The 20,451-nt window shown below is 37.5% G+C and overlaps 1 protein-coding gene across 2 annotated transcripts; it reads right to left on the bottom strand.

The window, feature by feature from the left end:
- Window positions 1-2,183: 2,183 nt before the first annotated feature.
- LOC110367204 lies at window positions 2,184-5,981 on the bottom strand. 2 transcript variants are annotated; one of them, XM_036134759.1, is made up of 7 exons: window positions 5,767-5,981; window positions 5,380-5,568; window positions 4,985-5,296; window positions 3,781-3,831; window positions 3,419-3,514; window positions 2,722-2,774; window positions 2,184-2,602 (listed from the first exon to the last, which is right to left on the bottom strand). In XM_036134759.1, the coding sequence occupies exons 1-7, from the start codon at window positions 5,888-5,890 to the stop codon at window positions 2,321-2,323; spliced, it is 1,107 nt and encodes a 368-aa protein (XP_035990652.1). In that variant the 5' UTR covers window positions 5,891-5,981; the 3' UTR covers window positions 2,184-2,320. The 2 variants fall into 2 exon arrangements, with proteins under 2 accessions (XP_035990652.1, XP_035990653.1); XM_036134760.1 differs by lacking the exons at window positions 5,380-5,568; window positions 5,767-5,981 and having other exon boundaries at window positions 4,985-5,313.
- Window positions 5,982-20,451: the final 14,470 nt, after the last annotated feature.

A 20,451-nucleotide genomic window follows, 5' to 3' on the forward strand; every position in this document is an offset into this window, starting at 1 on the left:
TTTTACTACACTTCTATTCTTCCATCTTTTTATTGTGATTGAATTTTAACTGTTTTTTGTGCTCTGTATTTATTTGTTTTAATTGGTAATGCGCTTTGGTCAATGATAGGCATTGTTGAAAGGTGGTATACATTTTTTTTATCTTTAAGACCTTGTTTCACATTCCTAGGAGTTTCCTTCCTCGCCTTGCCCTTATCGGACATCTACTAAGCTGATTTCTGGACCTCGAACTGGATTGTACCACAAATAACGAGTCTTGCCAAGCCGCTGGATTTTCTCTGCCATTTCTGTTCTGACCACCCTTGTTGTGACCCAAACATGTTTCCTGGATTCTTACCAAGCCTCTGCTATCCTGCCTGACACATCTGCAGTAAGCAAGTACAGCTGTCTCTACAGCCAGGTCTCCATGTAGCTCCTCTACAGCAGGACAGTTTAAAAACTTTAACTTTTTGATGATATTTTCTTGAATTAGGGTTTTTCAGAATGATTGTGTTACTAACAGTTGACAACTTAAATGTGCGTTACAAACAACTGTACGTGGGTCAGAAACATATTTGTTTGATCAGATGACATTGTAATAGTAGAATATGTGCTGACATCTGAAAGACCAGTTATGTACCTTTGATTCTTTTTTAAGTGTCACCTTGAGTCTGACATGACTGTTTCCATAATTTTTCTTTCACTCCACACCAGTAAACCCCATCATGCTCTGAGGCCACTGTGCTAACAGCCGCCGTTAGTTTCTGTCAGGCTGAATGTGTCATTGTTTTGGAGGACTTAAACGGACAGAGTTAGAACTCAAAGCAGAAATAGATATATGACCCTGCATATACACCGGAACACTAAAATGTACCAGTTGATTAAAAAAAGATAATGGTCTACTTAATATCTCTTTTTTTATTTAAATTTTAAATTTTTTTCATGTTTTGCATTTGTCTCTTTGATTTTACCCTTGAATTTAATTACTTTGTTGTTTTTTTTACCCTTGCAAACCTTTTTATATCCATGCATTCTTTTTTAGATTTTTCTTATGCATTTCTTCCTCATTATTCAATTAAAATGGGCTGTCCTTTGTTGTTATTGGTCAATCAAAAGGAAGGTGAAGGAAAAAAATTATGCAGAAGGATCCATATTCAGATTTGTTCCCTCCATAACTATACTTTGACTGCTAAATGGTGAAAGTGCAGGCATGCACAACCAGTCTGCACACAGATCCTGCACCTTCCTTCTGAAAATCAGAAGGAAGGTGCAGATCTGTGAATGTTTTAGGATGTGATGGTAGGTAAAGAGTACAGAACCCAATATAGGAGTTAAGGCTGAGGTGTTAATAACATTGAAAAACAAAAAGGCCAAATCCTTGGGAACTTTGTGTATGTGCATAAGGATTTATTGTTTGTTGGGTTAAAGCAGGGGTCACCAACATGGGGCCCGCGGGCACCAAGTAGCCCGCGAGGACCACATGTGGTGCCCACAAGCCTGTTCTAAAAAAAAGCACAATCCACCGGTGAGCTGCATCTAAAACATTGTTTTATTCCATTACTCTCCCTGTTCATTCACATTTGTATTTATAAAGATTTAAAAATGACAATGTCTATAACAAAGCATGAAAAATGTGTTTATTTTACATAGATTCAAGGTGAATTCTGAATCTGAATCTAGTTCTAAGGTCAGTACTGGTAGCCCTTCGTATGACACAACACCAGTGAAGGAGCTCTCAGTTTCAAAAAGGTTGGTGACCCCTGGGTTAAAGAATACATGTGAAACCTTTTTAGGCCAAATAATTGAATTTAGGTCACATATAGTGGATGATCCTTTTACCAACAACATTCAAATCTCTGACAGGATGACTGAATGCATAAATGATAATTCCACTAATAATACTAATACTACTACTACTACCACTAATACTATCATTAATGCTACAACCACTATAGCAAATAATAATAATAATAATAATAATAATAATAATAATAATAATAATAATAATAATAATAATAATAATAATAATAATAATAATAATACATTAAATTTTGCTATAATTTCTTTGCTGTGTCAGATTTTGTTCTTTGTTCCATGGTACACAACACAACACATAGATGTAAAAGATACTGTGATATACGTATATACAAATACAATTGGACATAAATACTCTGAAAATTAGCTCATAAAGAATCTGTGTTTTTTGTATATGCATATCACTAAGGTGTTGTCAGGTATCATATTTTAAAACCAATTGATTCCAGCTTAAACATGTCTAAGAAGTGTGGCCTGACCAAGTTAAGCTTTTTATGGACAGTTTTTTACTTATTTGTTTAGTTTTCTATTGTGGCTTCTGGACCACTGAGTAAAGTGGTTCAGCTGTTGATGTGGTTGGTGGATCAGTCAGAGAAGTTGAACTTTGACTGTACTTTACGACAGAATACTGACAGGACGATGAGGAGGGTTTCATGGTCAGAGCTTCTCCATCAGCTTGTTCGGTGGTTTGAAAAACCATTGTAGAATATTGCAAAGAAGCTGGGTCGTCGGTGGGAAATTTGGCTGTGGCATAAACACTCATCAATTGTGTCTGCGGAACATCTGGTATCTCTTCATATATGTAGTCCTTTAAGGAAAGAATGGCAATAGCTTAAATAACATGCACATTCAAAATCAACATTTCTCAATATAAATTAATATATTTAAGAAAAGTAGATGCATATCACTATCCTGAAAAAGACAAACCTCTTTAGGATGTTGTTCTGCTGATCTGTCTGCTTTTTCTGAATGAACACATCCTGTCAAAAACAAAATCAGGACAAGAAAAATAAACAAGTAGAAATTCACAAGTTTAGAAAAATCTTTTAAATTCACCATATTTTTAAACCTCATATATAATTACTGTAGGTCACCATAGACGCCACAGGGCCAGATAAATTAGCCCTTTCTCTTTGAGTTGCAAGAATAAAATTTTGTAACTCTGTTCTTTCAGCTTGTACTTAACATTAAATCTATGCATAGCGTTTTTTCATCTGGTGGGACATTGATGTAAAAACAGCACTTACTGTCGTCTTGTCCTAGTTAATTTCTTTTTAAAATTAAAATTCTCTGGGATAGCATTTTGTCCAGTCATGATTCATAAAGTGGTGGCTTGCCTTACTGGTGTAATAACGGAAATGATTTGTGATAAAGCAACCATTCATAATTACATGGATTTGACTCTCATTCACCACTCTCATTTAGAGCAAATAAAATGATAGGTGCCAAGACTTATCTATGGCAAAAATATTTTTTTGGCAATTGGTATCCATGCCAGAGCTTCCATTAACATTTTTAGTGATCCCAGTGAGTTTTTTTTGGTAGTGTACATAGGCAAACTTAATTTTGTCTATATGAGAATCTGTATTTTATGTTGTGCCATAACAAATGATCTAATTCTTACGTTTGTAGAGAGCAAATATAACTATCGCCAACAGAATCAGCAACAGCCCAACTGCTCCAATGATGATTAATGGTATCACCACTGGACTCAAGCCACCTGCAAGAAACAGCGTTGTTTGAAAAATGTTGCAAGGCTAGTTAAACATATATTATTGCTTTTCCAGCAAGACGTTTCAGATGTAGAGACTATTGTCTCACATTGTGCACCAGTAGTTGCAGTTAAAGATGCAGGGTAACTGGATGTTGCTTCTTAGAAAAATACATAAGAATACCACTATGTATATTGTCTTGATAAAAAACAGCTTATTCCCTTATCCCTGTCAAGCAATCATACATTTTTGGTCATAAAAAATGTCACCTTACCCAAAACATTTGGAGATGCAGTTGAAAGAGCAGGAGATGTGGGTGTTGGGACTTAAATGAAAAACATATATTTAAAAAAACATTCACATGTAAGCAGTTAAAATCCCATTATAATCTAATGAAGAATAGTGTTCATGTTAAATATCTACAATTGCTATCTTCATGGCAATTAAACTTCCTGTTCCTCACTTGTCACATCTTTCACGCATCCTTTGAGTTTCAAGCATTAGTAAAAACATCGTTTGCAACATTAGATGCCTCGAGAGAAAACTGCATGACTCTGCAGATGTAAATGCAGGCAATAAAGTGAATTTATCTGCAGATGTTATGTTCAGATTCAAAAATGTGGGAAACATTATAAAAACTGACAAAAATAAATAAATAAAAACTATGTAGAGAAATCTTTTTAAAATTAAATACCCAAGGTCAGTTCACATTTTAGGTAAATCCTTTGTCATTGTAGCAAACAGAAGAGAACCTGATTATATGTAAATGCAGCTTCACATACATCTTTGTGCTCCTGCTATGTTTTGCTGCATATTTGTTTCCTCTTTGCAGTCCTATGAAACTGAACAAAAATCTGTAGTTTACCGTAAGTTGTTATTTTCTAGTTTTGCTTTCTAGACATATTTTTTTTTTCAGTTTCTTAGACTCGCTTTCTGAGTGTCCTGCTGATATTAGAAACATATGAAGGAAAATAAAACCTCATAAACAGCAACAATGCATTCGAATATACAAATGAGAGATTGTTTGTTTGTTTGTTTGTTTTCTCCAAGGTTTGATTTCAACAATCGTTAATAAATGTGTACTTATAATTCTGTCTTTTTATCCAAGTAACAGTGTGTAGTAAATCATTAACATATTTGTAATTTAACACAACACCTTGCAAACAGGAAATGAAAATATCAGCCGCACTTGAAATAAGCATGCAACGCCCTTCATGTGTTAATGCTGAATAAAACCACTTCCTGTAATTCTCTTCTTTTCTTGCTCACAACCACCTCTATCACCTCTACTAGCAGTTCATTCTTCTGTTTCTTTTATATGAGCATAGTCTTTAACTTGTAAACAAAGACAAAATAATAATAAAAGCCATGGTGACTGAATGTAATTCTTGATTAAATCACATATTTCTTCATATCATATTATTGTATGGTCAACATTCTTTAGTGATACTAAAAGAGTTGAACAGGATGACACTCACCTACATTCAAGAAGCATCTGGATATGAATATTTGGCTTTTCAGCTGACGATTTTCTGCTCCACACCAGTATGTACCAGAATCATTGGCTTTTACTTCTTTCATAATTATAGTGGTGTTATGCTTGTCTTTATCGGTCTTCATTTTAAGCTTTGTGTTTTTAGCTGTGTTTTTAGCATTTCCAACAAACTGACATTTTGTTGGATCTTCTCCCTTACAGATGAATAGATAAGAAGGGTTGACATCCTTATTATACTTGCAATAATAGGTTAATTTCTCGCCGACATTTGTTGATTTTGTGAAAGTTGTGACATCTGTGGAAAATAAGCAATAGAAAATTACTGTCGCTCACCTAACCATAAAATAAATATCAAAGGTTAACATGAGAATTATTTACCTGGAACACTTAGAATGATGCCAGCTTTGTCTGCAGGTGCTTTAAGACTGCAGTTGTGTGATTGTGTGGAAAATCTTTCACAGATTAAATCTTTGTAGCTGCAAATAAACTTGATCTTTGACTGGCATTGATTTGGATCTTTACATCTGATGGTTCGTCCTTTTACAGTGCCCGATTGTTTGCAGCCATCTGCAAATCAGAAAGAGAAACCAGATTTTCTAAAATGTTGATGTAGAAAACACAACGGCAACAAAGAAATGAGCTGTTCTAAATCCATTTTTAAACAAGAATGGTTCAACAAATTCAGTTTTTGTAACTGCAAACCACATAATGTTAATTTATGACAATATTTGAATCATTCTTATTTACACATTAAGCGAAATGTACCTGTTTCTATTTGTATTTTATGAGGAGTGGGTTTAAACAGTTTGACCATCAACTGTTTTTCATTATTCACATGATAGAAAAGAGGATAGCTAGGTTGCTCTTGGTTTATTGTGAAAATATGCATAGTCTGTGTGTCACTATGCTGGTCAGGGGATTCTCTGCAGTCAAATTCAGTCAAATTTCGTCTGCATTCTTTTATTTCTTCTGAGGCCTCAAAACCTGCAGATCAGACAAAAAATGGTCAGATGATGGCAGTAATTCAACAAAGTAAACAAAAACATAAACAAAAAATAGTCAAGACCATCAATCTAAAAGTGAACGATTAGTATCTATGTTCATCCTTCTCTCTTTTTTAAGTCACCATTTTTTCCCCTGCAACAACAATTCCTGAATTCTGGTAAAAGCATTGATCTGTTACCTGCAGATTTACATCTGTGTATATCAGAAATATTTAGTGATGGAACAGTCAGATTCAACACAATCTGATGTTTTTTTTTTTTTTTGTGTGTGTGTATCTGTGTCTTTTTTGCTGGCTGGGTTAAACTAGTACCACAGACTTGTTCTCAGTAGTGTATTTTCTTCTTAAATCTTTTTCTTAAAAACCGAAGGAGAAGCCTAAAAAAAAAAAAAAAAAACAGACCTGGGAAACCAAATTGAAGTGATGGATTTGGTCTCAATTAGATGCAGTTTAACATTTTCACTTCTTAGTTTTACTTTGTGGCCTGGTGCGGCATGGTGACTGTAAGTCCGGTGATTGCTTAAGGATGTGAAATCAGCCGTATCTTAAACATTATCTAAGATCAGATATAAAAGAATGTGTTCAAAAAATAAATCAGTTCTTACCTATTAGCAGTGAGATGATGAGCAGGAAGATGTTGTTCATTTTGCAGATCCGGGGTTGATGACAGATGTGTTGAAACTGCACCTTGTCAAGTCAGTTCCTCTATCCACCATTTCCTGAATATGCAAACATGTTCCTGTTACCCACCCCCGTCTTCCTTCATTCTCTTGCAGAAGCTGAAGTTGTTCCGTTGGGTTGCCCCCTACATCTTTTCTCAATATAAGCCTTGAAAAAGGTTTTTGCACATTTTGCTACATTACAATCATGGACTTCAGTTTATTTTATTGCATTTTTGGGGATTTTACACAAGAGATTAATGTAAGTTATTAAATGGAGTGTACCTGTTTGTTCTGAGCGTAAGTACAGCTGTTCCATAAAGGGCCTTAGGGGTTTGGTAGAGAATACCGATGAAAAAAACATTATCATCAAGACCTAGGAGCAAAGCTTAACCAAAGTGAGAGGTAGTACTAGAACTATGGACTCAAGGAGGCTGAAAACAAATGCATACAACACTTTTTAGGGTTTTCAAAATTTTCTTTCCACTTCTCTTTTTTCTTTCTTTTTTTGGCTACTTTGTGTTGACTCTTTGTCTTGACAGTGCAGTTTATGGAGGTGGAGCGGGGGTAGTGTCTGTGACCCATATACAGAAGCCTTTGTCCTCAACGTGGCTGTCCCTGGTTCCACTCCAGCCTGTGAATTTTTGCTGCATGTCTTCCCCCTTTCTCTCAGCCCCCCTTCCCATCAGCCTGCTTTCAATAAAGGCCAGCAGTGTCACAATAATGCCAAAAGAAAAAAAAGTGACGCTAAAGTTAAGTAGTATTAATATTTCTGCAAAGCAACGTTATCACAATGTCTCAGAGAACTCTGAAATTTCCTTCATCATATATAACCTCAGATGTCATGGTTGTCATCGTCTTCCTCCACCTCTGTACATGTCCAAACCATCTCTGTCTGGCTTTACCTCCAAAACATCCAGCATGAGCTGGCCCTCTGATGTCCATATTCCTGATGCTATCCATCCTCACACCTCCCAAAAGGAAACCTCAACATCTTCATCTCTGCTACCTCCAGCTCTGCCTCCCGTCTCTAAACCAGACAAGACTGCTGGTCTCACTACCTTAATAATAATAATAATAATAATAATAATAATAATAATAATAATAATAATAATAATAATAATAATAATAATAATAATATTTAATACTATAAAGATACACAGGCAGTTTGGTGCACAGTGGTGCAGTGAGTAGCACTGCTGCCTTGCAGCAAGAAGGTCCTGGGTTTGAGTGTTACCCTGGGTCTTTCTGCATGGAGTTTGCATGTTCTCCCTGTGCATGCGTGGGTTCTCTCCGGGTACTCCAGCTTCCTCCCACAGTCCAAAAACATGACTGTTTAGTTAACTGGCCTCTCAAATTCTCCTTAGGTGTGAGTGAGTGCGTGAATAGTTGTTTGTCTCTGTGTTGGCCTGCGATAGACTGGGGACCTGTCCAGGGTGTACCTCGCCCATTGAATGCCAGAGACAGGCACCACCACCCCTCGCGACCCCACAAGGGACAAGTGTGACAGAAGATGAATGGATAAAGATACACTTTTCTTTCCAGGTTATGTTGATATATCAATGTGAGATTTTTTTAATCCATATTGACATGATTTGTGCTTGAATCTAAATTTAGCAGCTGCTAAAGAAAATGTTTCACTTCCATTCCCTTATAATTGGGGAGATTTGTGCATGGAAGCACAGGTATGAATAACATTGTGAAAACCTTTGTCTTCAGAGCAGTATTTTTCTCTTGTTTTGTCCCTGTCAGGGTAGGTCCTTATATCATAATTTTAGTGGATACAACATAAATATTGATACTCATAACATAGAAAAACACAAGGTGGCCTCAAGGTAAGTATTTTAAACAATATTCTAAAAAACGTCTTGAGAACCTACACTGATTTAAAAGGTGATTCAACCAGGTACCTCCAGAGTGAAAAATCAAACAAAACTTTATCGCTTTGCCAAAGAATTTATAATGGGAGCATGCTGAGTGGATGTGTAAAGTGTTAGTCTCAAACTCTTCCAACATAATCATGAAACAACTCATAAGGATAAATCGGGGTCTTAGGGAAGAAAACTAAAGTAAAGCAACAAAAGGAAAACTCAGAGTGAAGTGAAGCTTCCCAGCTAGGCTGTGGTGAGTTATTTATTTATTTATTTATTTTTATTATTTTCTTCAACCAAATAAATTAGAGTGTTTGACTTCAATGCATTTCTAATTGTACCACATGTGCACTATTTCATAGTTTTTATTCAGGCAGTTAAATTGAATCCATCCTTTCTTGCAACAACATTCAAATCACTGGAGGAATCCCAGACGTACACAACTGTGGATCGACTTCCAGTTTGGATCATATGCCATGATCACAAATGTAATCAGAATTAGTCCTGGACTTTCTGACTCAAATCTTTAATAGTTTAATGTTTCTTTGCTTGTAATAATTAATGACTCTGTGTGGTCTGGTCTTCATTTTGAGGCATTGGTTAAGCTTAGCGCAGCGGGTAGCGCTGTTGCCTTGCAGCAAGAAGGTCCTGGGTTCGAGTACACCCCTGGGTCTTTCTGCATGGAGTTTGCATGTTCTCCCTGTGCATGCGTGGGTTCTCTCCGGGTACTCCGGCTTCCTCCCACAGTCCAAAAACATGACTGTTAGGTTAATTGGCTTCTCCAAATTGTCCTTAGGTGTGAGTGTGTGTGAGAATGGTTGTTTGTCCTGTTTGTCTCTCTGTGTTGCCCTGCGACAGACTGGCGACCTGTCCAGGGTGTACCCTGCCTCTCGCCCAGTGAACGCTGGAAATAGGCACCAGCAACCCCCGCGACCCCATGAGGAATAAGCGGTTTGGAAAATGGATGGATGGATGGATGGTTAAGCTTATTAGTAGCATAAGTGAAGAACTGCAGCTTTGGCTGTAGCGTCGGTCATTTTTTAAACTGCTTTTTTCTCACGTCAGCTTCGTACAGATCTTTATTTCTCACAATTATCTGATTGAAAGTCTTATTTTGAGACTTATTCCGGAAAAACTCAATATTGATACAGCACAATGTATATGTGGTTGTCATCACCATAATATTTTTATCTGGTATAGCTTTGTTAACCTGTTTGTTTAAGCACAGTAGGTTTAAAGGTGTTTTACTGAACGATTTTTATAACCTCGCTTCCTGTTTTTTTATAGTGACATTAATTATATTGTGCCTCTGGGAAACTTTAACCCTTATGTGGGTTAGAGATTTCCTGGAAGAGTGTGGCAGGGAAGATTGGAATAACTCTGCTTTTGGACTTCTTTGCTAGCATAAGATGTTCAAGGCCAACACTATGTTACTACTTGAAGGACTGGTGCATTTCAGAAAATAGATTGTGTCAGGAGGAAAGCACATAATTTGAAGATCTATCCCCCCACCGCCAGGAAGGTAAGGTTTGGGTGTGAATAGGACTTTTAATCGGACAATGTCCCCCAGACGCTGAATTAGCTTCATAGTGACATAAGGACAACAAAGTAAAGGTTTTGAAGTCACTATCACAAAGCCCATATCTTAACCTCATTTAAAATTGGTGTGATGGGCTGTGTCTTCTTGTTAAGGTGTATGTAAATAACTAGTTTCAACTGTATTTGTTTAAATATTCAAATTAAAAAAAAATCACAATGACTCATTTTATTACCGGAAAGGAAACATCCAAATTCCTAAACAGCACACTCTACGACTTCTTGTATTGCAATCTGATTCTCCAACTACTTCCTCTTAACGTTTTTCATCATGTGATAAAACCTGTTGCCACAGAAGGGTACACATTTGACAGATTCTACGGAACTTCTGTAAAATCTAATTATTTTTTGTCATGATTGGACACATGCAAAATCATTTTTCAAAGCCACTATGAAAGGCAAAGATGGGAGAGAGTGTTAATGCAACTTTAAAGTTCATAAATCTGTGTGTTATTCTGATTCTGCAGATGTTTAATATTAACAAAGTTGGACAAGATTTACTGTAACTGACAATGCTCCTCAACTGATCCATAAAAAAAACATTTTATTTTGAAGCAGAAACATTGCTTGGATAGCACACCCATCAATTAAGTAAAAAAATAAATACAATAAAAAAATCTATTTTTAGTAGCTTTTACATGAAGTTTGAAGATAAAAGTTCAACCCTAAAGATTTAAATACCCCGAATTAACAAATCATTACTTCTCAATTTCATTTAATTACAAAGAATCATCTGTATTTTTAGCTTTAATTTGGCTGTTTTGCTTTGTAAATGCATGTATCATTGTTGCTTAGAACTTTGTGTATTCAATTAAGCTTTTCCTTGCAATATTTTTTTAATCATGTTTTGTGGTTTCCATGCTCATTTACTCACAAAAGGTTAAGAAGTTATTAATCCTGTCTTCTTTGGCCCCAGCAACAAAAACATTCTCACAAGAATCAAAGCATTAGGCTCAAGCTGCCACATTAAACTTTGAAAAGCTGCAGGCTCCAACCATTCTTCTTGTTCAGGAAATCTCCAGTCAAGCCACATGCTCCTCAAGCATTTACTCCACTGCTCTTCTTGTTTAATGGTCTGTGATCCCCGCCCCCCCCCCCCCACCCGCCTTTGTTAAGAGTTCAGATACCTGCTACCCCAGTACAAAGCTTTGTTGCCTGCAACTTGACTGTCATCACAGTAATTTGTCTTGTGAGTCATAATGACCCTTTAGAAAAAAAGGAAATAGACCTGAACAGAGTACAAAATTAAACAAAAGGCCACCATGTAGATGGATGGTTCATTAAGTGCAACAAACGCTGAGGGCTGTGAACCCCAGGAAAGCTGCGGGACACGATGGTGTCTCAGCTAAGGTGCTGTGGACCTGCGTGGATCAGCTGGTCTTCACTAAACTCTTCAACCAGTCCCTGTCTTCAGCAGCTGTCCCACATGCCTGAAGTACCATCAGACCTGGTGATACCACACTCCGTCTGCTGCTGGAGCGAGACTTTTCCTGACAGATTGCTCCCAGGGGGTGAGAGTAGGCCCACGCATCTGTTCAGCACGCTCTCCACCAGCTCCCCCATGGGGCTGTGTACTCTACACCCTTTGAACCCACCACAATATTCCTGCCTGCCCACAACACTGTCAACCACTGTCACCACTACTGTGGTGGAGCTCATCTTTGGGTGGACGGGGGTGGAGTCTGTCCACAGGGATGAGGTGAAGCAGCCGACACTGTGCAAAAACTAAGGAGCTGACCATTAACTTTAGGAGGAAGGATATAACCATTAGGCCAACACCCGGTCCATCAGTGGCAAATGTTTCTGGGCGAGGAGATAGAGGACGATCTGACATGGAGTGTCCACACCACCACCATTATCAATGAGGCACAGCTGAGACTGTTCTTTCTGAGAGTACTCAGAAACAACCATCTTACACAAAGGCTGCAGGTGTCCTTCTGCCGGTGCTCCACAGACAGCATCCTCACCTGCTACATCCAGGTGGGGTCCTCCAGCACATTGGAAAGCACCACAGCTCAGAAGATCGTCAGATACCCTCTCCCTTCCTTGGAGGAACTGTACAACACCCGGTGCCCTAAAAAGCCGCCTAAAATGGTAGGAGACCCATCTCATACCAGACACTGACTTTTTGAGCTTCTGCTACCTGGGAGATGCTACAGGACACTGAAGACTCACACAAACCGACTGAAGAACAGTTTTATGCCAGAGTCAAAGCTGCAGTCAACAAAACCATCTTATAGCATTATTTTACTTTGGAAGTGCAATACTTTTTTTGATTCATAAATGTTAAATAATTATCATTATTGGTCCCAAACCTGTACCCTAAGGATGGCATCCAATTTCGTTGTAGTTGTACAATGGCAATGAAGACATTCGATTCAGCTTGATTCAGTTCAGTGATTGACATTATGGAGCAGAGTGATATTCTGAAAAATGAAATGAAAAACTAATATTATGACTGACATAGGTGTATAAAGCCGTAATGTAAACCTCAGGCTGACCTCCCTACAATACACCACACTGTGCTGACTGTGCTGTTTGCTACAGTATCACGCTGTCTCTTAAAACTAATAACACAATTCTCTGTTTCTAACAATCTCATGTGAGCCTGTTGGCTCTGCAGGCTGAGCGGGACTCCCGCCTTTCTTCAAAGCGCACTAATGGCTTTTGGCCGAGGCCTTTAGAGTCTGATAACACACATGAACTGCTCCAAATCAAACATGGAACGTTGGCTCCATGGTATGATTAACCTCTTTTTTTTTATTCTGTGTTTGCCATCAGTGAGACCGCTGGCTAATCTGAAAAGAAAACACAGATAGGAGAGAAATTGTACACAATTTGGAGTCAGTAGAGCAAAACCAAGTTCTCCAACACATGCAGAGATGGTTGGTATTCATAAGACCCAGCGTTCAATCTGTTGTGAACTACTAGATATTCATAGCTTACTGGTAAGAAGAACATTTATAGGACTGACATAGCCCAACTCAACATTCTTTAAACCATCTTGATTGATTTTTGGAAATATATTATGTTTATATGTGAATATATTAGATATAGCATTGTAGGTACTTTTTTCATTAGTTGACAATAAGCAATACTTTTACACAGAATAGACAAAAGGAGATATTTAACAAATGGCAGATGGTAGATTCTAGGTCAGGTTTTACTTACCATGAAAAGCTCTTCAATGCCTAAGCCCAGGGGTGCCACCTGGAAATTTGGGCCCATGACAAAAAAAAACAAAAAAACTCTCGAAATCTCACAAATGTCTATAAATGATCTTTTTTGTGGCCCCTGTTAGTCAGGGGCCCTTGGTCCTATCCTAACTCCCCCCTAGCCTCGTGAGACCATCCTGATCTCGCGAGCTTTCAAGGTTTCACTCGCAGATCAGTCTGGCTACTTTCCGTTAAAGAAAATTTGGAGCCGTTCACCAAACGAACGTCCAATCAGCGTTGGCTTTGAGGCGGGTTGAGGTGTGACGCAAAGAGAAGCGCGACAGTTCAGTCTAAAGAACATGGCTGCTTCAGCCGATGAAACTAGCGTTAGCGTGGCTATCGAGCAAGTTTTATCGGAATTACAGAGTATTTCTTTGCTGAGCTAACGAGCCTTTACCTGCAGCAGCAAGAGTAGCTTGGCTTGTAGTTGTGTTTTCATCGTCGCTCTGTTACGAGTGACGACGAAGCATGTTGACGAGTACGTCATATGCTTCGTTGATCTGATTGGTTTATTTGGCCCGTCTATCACCAACATAGGCCAATCAGCTAACCAATATTTTCGCCCCTTCCCAAAATTACTTCAACGGAAGGTTTCCAGATGGATATGCGGAGCAAATCCATCTGGCGGAGTCAGGTAAACCCCCCCCCCCCCATATACAGTGCCCCTGCCTAAGTCTAATAAAACTAAGAATAAAATAAATGTCATCTTCCTAAAAACATTTTGACAAGGATCTATTTTAACATTAAAGAGCTGTTTAAAATGAAGGCCAGTGTGAAAAAGCACAACTGAAAATAGAAAATGAAACAAGTTTAAAAATAATTTTATGTAACATATTTATTTAATTTGCCCTGCGATAGACTGGTGCCCTGTTCAGGGTGTACACCGCCTCTCGCCCATTGAGAGCTGGAGTTGGGCACCAGCACCCCTCACCACCCCATGAGGGATAAACGTGTAAGAAAATGGATAGATGGATGGATATTTATTCAATTTTATATAACTTGATATCTTAAATATTTCCACATCATTATGAATTATTTTAAACTAATGAGTTATTTTATTTATGTCAACCGTGGGATCTTTCTCTTTCTTTTTACTCGCTATCATTTACTTAGTTCTGGATGTGCAGAAATTTGGTGCCACTTGCTTTTTGTAAAGTGCCATGCAAAATGTAAAACAAAGGCCAACGTTGCTCCTGATGTTGACGCTGACAAAGAAAAAGATTGCATTGAAAAGTTATTCTCAATGAAGTTTATATGAAAAAGCTGTTTTTTCATCTGTGCAAGAATGGCCCCTGTTTTTGACGGTTTGGGACCGTGTTACTGGTATGCATTTTTACAACTGCTTTTAACTACTATCTCTGATTGAGGTTTCTGGCAAACAGAACAAACACACAAAATTCAAAGGTGTGACCTTATAAAGTGTTTTTTTAAATTATATCGACCAATCAAAACACTTCTTTTGTTGACCACACTGATACACAGATTGACAGGAAACTTGGGGTTAGGTTGCTTTCACAGTGTCACAGTGTGGTAGGAAGCTAATCACTCTTCATACTGAGACACTGTCATCGAAACAAAAGCCTCAAATTAGACACAAAACAAAGGAAGTGGAAGAAGATGATAATTAAATTTATGTTCGGTTGCAAAGAAAGAATTGTGATGTCTTATTACGGAGCAGACACTGTTTGCTTTAATGTAGTGGATAGGAAAAAGGACCATGTGTTGTTAACATATGGAAAAATGTTTTCGACTACTGCATGTGCATCACATAATATTCCTCTGAAGTGTCAGAGAGCGTGTAGTGAGGTTTGAATGATGAGGGTTAATGCTGCCTGGAGTTAGGGGAGCTGTAGCGTGTTTACTCAGGGATTTAAAAGCCTGTCAGTAACTCGCGGCTGCAGGTTGACCTCCGACAAGCTCCGCTCTGTACCTGTCAAACACATACGCACCCCACCCACAGATCCATGCCTGGCCACTGATTGGTTCCCAACAAACCAAGGAGATATTGAACCGCTTAAAGATTTGTTAAACTATTTATAAATAAATAACTGACCATCATTTAGGACATGTTTTGTTTCATAAATGCCACTAAAGGTCATTTTTAGCTGCTGTTATCTGTTTTTGGGAGACTCTTGTGATACAGTCTGAGTAAGGCTGATAATATAGTATAAACACAATAATCTCTAATGGTGGGAAATCTTCCTACATTTATGGCAAGCTTTTGGAATCTTTAAACAGCTAGGCCTTTTCTGAAAACAGATGTGGATTTCCATTCTTGACATGATTTTAAGCTTCAACTCCCCTGTTGAAAGCATTCCTCTCTCCTGTTCTTCCCTTGGAGAGAAACGCTGGACAATGTTTTTTTTTTTTAACATTGCATGGAATGTAAAATATATGCTTTGTAATACACTGAAAAAGTGAACAAAGGCAGTTGTCCACTTAGTTAACATTTAATTTACATTTAATACATAAAAAAGCATTTGTTGGGTTAAATTGTATTTTTTCCAAGTAAACATTACATAATTTTTTGGTTTTTAACCCAACAAATGCCTTTTGTCTGTATTAACTGGAAATGAAATGTTCATATAAAGTAGATACATGTCCTGGTTTACTTTTACTTTTTTTTACTACATCAACATGTCACCAGGTGACTATGAACCCATTCAAGCGTTGAGTAAATGCTAAAAGATATCAATGCATGGATTTGCCCAAAATTTTCTTCAATTGCATAAAAAGAAAACCAAAGTAATAATTTTTGAACCAATAAATAAGCAATCAAAAGTTAGCACACAGCTTCAGTTGCTTCAGCTAAAAACCACTGATCAGGCCCGGAACCTGAGTGTAGTGATGGACTCAGACCTGAACCTCCAAAAGCATCTAAACACATTTACAAGGTCAGCTTTCTATCACCTGAAGAACATTTCCAGGATTAAAGGACCAATGTCTCAGCAGGATCTGGAAAAACTAATACATACGTTAATTTTTAGTCAAATTGATTACTGCAACAGTGTTTTCACAGGCCTGCCTAAAAAGTGGATCAGAAAGCTGCAGCTGATCCAGAACGCTGCAGCCCGTGTCCTCATTAAGACTAAGAAAGTAGAGCACATAACCCCAGTTCTAAAGTCCTTACACTGGTTGTTGTAGCTGAGAGAATAGACTTTAAAATACTTCTGTTATTCTACAAATCCCTGAACGGCTTAGCACCTAAACACATCACAGACTTGTTATCAGTGTATCAACCCTCCAGACCACTCAGGTCCTCTGGCTCAAATCTACTCTCCATACCCAGAACCAGAACCAAACAGAGAAGCAGCATTTAATTTTTATGCTCCACTTATCTGGAATAAACTCACAGAAGACTGTAAAAGTGCTGAAACCCTGAGTTCCTTTAAATCAAAGTTAAAAACCTATTTGTTTAGAGCGGCCTTTGAATGTTAATTAAGTTTGTAGTCCAACTAGTCTTATATCTTGACTGTCACTCTGGGTCTCTGGACAAGACCCTCAGGCCCAGTATGCTCTCCTGGGTTTGCACAGTGGCACCCCACTTCTCCCTAAAGAAAGGGCCCAATGCAGAGGAAATATTTCATTGGAACATGCAAATAAATATGATTATTAACACAGGCTGTGGGTTTCCCCCCATATGTTTTCATCAATATTATCTTTTTTTTTTCATGCCAAACCCACCTGGAGAGTTTGCTTAAAAAAGATAATTCTCTGTCTTGTCTGAGCAAACCACACAGTTTCAGTTAAAGTCCCATGAGAGCTATGCAAACTCCGTGTGCTTATGCTTCTGATGGTGGCGGGAAAATGTTTCTCTTTTTCTTCCATCACTTTCAAAGTATCTCTTAATAAGTTGATGGCATCCTATGGTTGTTATGGAGACTCGGTGACCTCCAAGATGCCACTTGTTGGTGCAGTTCTCAACAGTTCTCCGTTATCGTCCTGCTTACTGTTGCATGGTGACAGGATAAGCATGGTCCCGGTTTAGAAGCCAGCGGCTAAGAGAAATGGCCCTTCATGTTATTTATTTATTCCACAGTTGAATAGAAAGCCATAGATCACTAGCGAGAAGTTTCTAGAAATCTGATTGATTTAAAATGTAATGTGTATTTTGAAGAAATTATTAAGTTACATGTTTTATTTTTTAATTATCTTTATTTTTCTACTTAGAAAAATATGTTTGTTGTTAAAGGTATTAATAATGGTGCTCCTAAAAACTTTACAACCAATCCCCCCCCCCCCAAAAAAAAACAACAACAACAACAACATTCTTAAAATTAAAGAGATAGTCCAAATAAATTACATTCATAAATATAAATTGGAATGATTCTTACTTCACTGTGAGATTAGGCTCTAGCAATTAAAGCAGTTTTTTTTTTACGCACAACTTCGTCAGTATCATAAAATGTGGCTTGCACTTCCTATGCAAACATCATTAACCAAAAATTAAGTTTAATTAAGGTAAGTGTGTTTAAATCATTACTTTAAGGCAATAAACTGTGACTAATCTGAGAAATTCTCACGTGACAATCATGTAAAATTTAAAATACTGAAAGTACAAAAAAGGTCATAAAACATTGTACAGTCATTAATATTTAAAATCATTTTTAAATATGAGGCTTTATGCTGAAACGCTGACCCCCAGTGGTCAATTTCTATAGAGATCAATGTGCATTATCTTTCCGTGTCTTTTCTTTTTAACCTAATTCTGCAACTGACAAAGATCATTTAAGAGGAAGAACAGAAACCATAAAAACAAAATCCTTTATCATATAATTCTCATTTAATGCTCATTGCTGTAACTGGAGATTATTATATTTTATCTAATTATTTCCTGTTCCCAAACTTGTAAAAACTGGTTGTCTGGAAATATTTTTGATAATTTAAGTACAACAAAATTTAACACAACCCGGAAAGTTTGATTAACACTGCAGACATTTATAATCACTCTAAACGTCACAAAGAAGTTCTTTGGTAATCACTTTGTGTAAACTTTTCTTGCTCTCTTCATCCTTACAGATAATTTTGACAGGTACATGTAAAGGAATCTATTTAAAAGATTTGCACTTTATAATTAAAGTTTTTTTCTAAACTCGCCAATAGATCTTTTGTTTACAAATGTAATTCATCCATGACATCACTGTGTGAATATTTATAGACTCCTCTCTGACACATTTTGCTCTCTTAATTGAATTCCCAACATACCCACAGGAATACCTGCTGAAAAAACAATTTTTTTTTTAAAATGATAGTCTTTTACAATTTTCTGCTCGCTCAGCTGAGAGCCATATTACTGAGATTTTATTTCCTGAGGTTGAAAAAGAAATAAATCTATAAGATTAAAAAAAATATGACCCTCTAAGGTATTATTTGTTTTCTAATAACATTGATGGAGTAAATCTTGAACCAATCTGTTTTTACAGCTTTCTTGCTGGAAATCAAATCTGCCATGGTTTTATATAAATGAGTTGCCAGAAGCAGGGGATGAAATGCTGTGTGTGGCCTTTGGGAGAAATCAACTTAACAGATGACAGATCTATAATGTTGTTAAACTAAAAACACATTGCATATAACAGTGATGCCTTCCAAACTAGTAAAGCATAAAGATGTGCTGGAATAAAGCAGGTTTCCAGGCAGAGAAACCAGTGGAGGAAACCTGCTACATTTAGCCTGTGTACAACTGCTTTCCTCCAAAACAGAGAGTTTAGTGTTTGTGATGCAGTGATGGTGCATGAAGGAAAATATAAAAGTAGACTGCTTGCATGCAAGTATTTTGCATTTTGAGACTTATTTCACCATGGGTTAAAAGCTAATGAATGTTTAGGAAAGAGATTTTTCCACAGCTTGCATATGCTTTCATCTTTCTTCCTTGTGAATTTTCACCAGCCCCCGCTCAAACGGGAAATAAAAGATCACAGCTAATGTCAGAATCTATTGTAAAGTGGCCACAAGTGGATAGGAAGTGGAACTTTTTTTTTTCCAATCCTTCCATCAGTTTCTATGGCTGATTAGACCTGTTTAGTGGTGCTGAAGTCTGTAGCTGGTCCAAACGTTTAGTAGCGTATAGAGTCGAGGTACAACCCGAGAGGATCACCAGTCTATCACAGGACCAAACATTATTATTAAGGTTATGAGGGACAAAACAAGACAAGTAATAATACACTTACAGCCAAGAGACTTTTATAGAGGCCGGTTAACCTAAAACAAATGTTTTTGGACAGAGAGAAAAAAAAAACAATGACGAAAATTCATATTTATAAAGGATTTACAGAGTCAATCCACAATCTCCTGTGAAGCAATCTTGCAAACTACAAGAGTCACTGTGTAGCTTTATTTACTTTTATTTTCCATATCACTGGTAATAAAGTCAATTACCTGATAGGTTTGCAACTACAAACACATACAAAAATACACAACAGTCGGAAGCAAACAACGGCATTATCCAATAAAATCTGCCCTGCAAATTACACAGTGTCAATATTCAAAGTGTTACAAAGTATTTGCTCTAATAAAAAAAATTATCCAATCCTGCAGAGGAATTTAGTCCAACGGGCGCAAAATATCCATTAATCCTGTCCCACCTTCATCCATTCATTGAGTTTGTTTACGTAAAAATCATCTCAGGTTACATCCAATCGAGTGTTTTTGCAGGTGCTGAGTATTAAAAAGTGTAAGGAGGGTCGTGCCCTCATCCATCAAAGTGCTGCCGCGCCATCAGGTTCAGATTTTATTCCATGTCCGAGGTGCTGATAGTGATTGACAGAGACTGTGTTTACTTACAGTGTTTACTATACTTCACCTACACCACATACTGATGAAGATTCCCTGAGGGATCTGAAGGATGTTGAACCCACAGAAAAACGTTTCCCCGAATTTAAACGTATGTGACAGTTCAACTGAACAGAACTCCCATAAAGTTGGGATGGACTCCAACCATGTTTACTTTTTTTTATGCATGAATGGTCTGTAGGTATGTGCGAGCATTCAGCACAATGGCTGTGTTTGGTAACTCAGTGGTCACTAAGTGGGTTATTTTTAGTCAGGTTTCAAATGAAGGTGCCGGGCGCTAACATACAGTTGATACTTAGCGGTGTCCTCCTTTCCCT

The sequence above is a fragment of the Fundulus heteroclitus genome, unplaced genomic scaffold (assembly GCF_011125445.2).
Source record: "Fundulus heteroclitus isolate FHET01 unplaced genomic scaffold, MU-UCD_Fhet_4.1 scaffold_90, whole genome shotgun sequence".
NCBI classification, from domain to species: Eukaryota; Metazoa; Chordata; class Actinopteri; order Cyprinodontiformes; family Fundulidae; genus Fundulus; species Fundulus heteroclitus.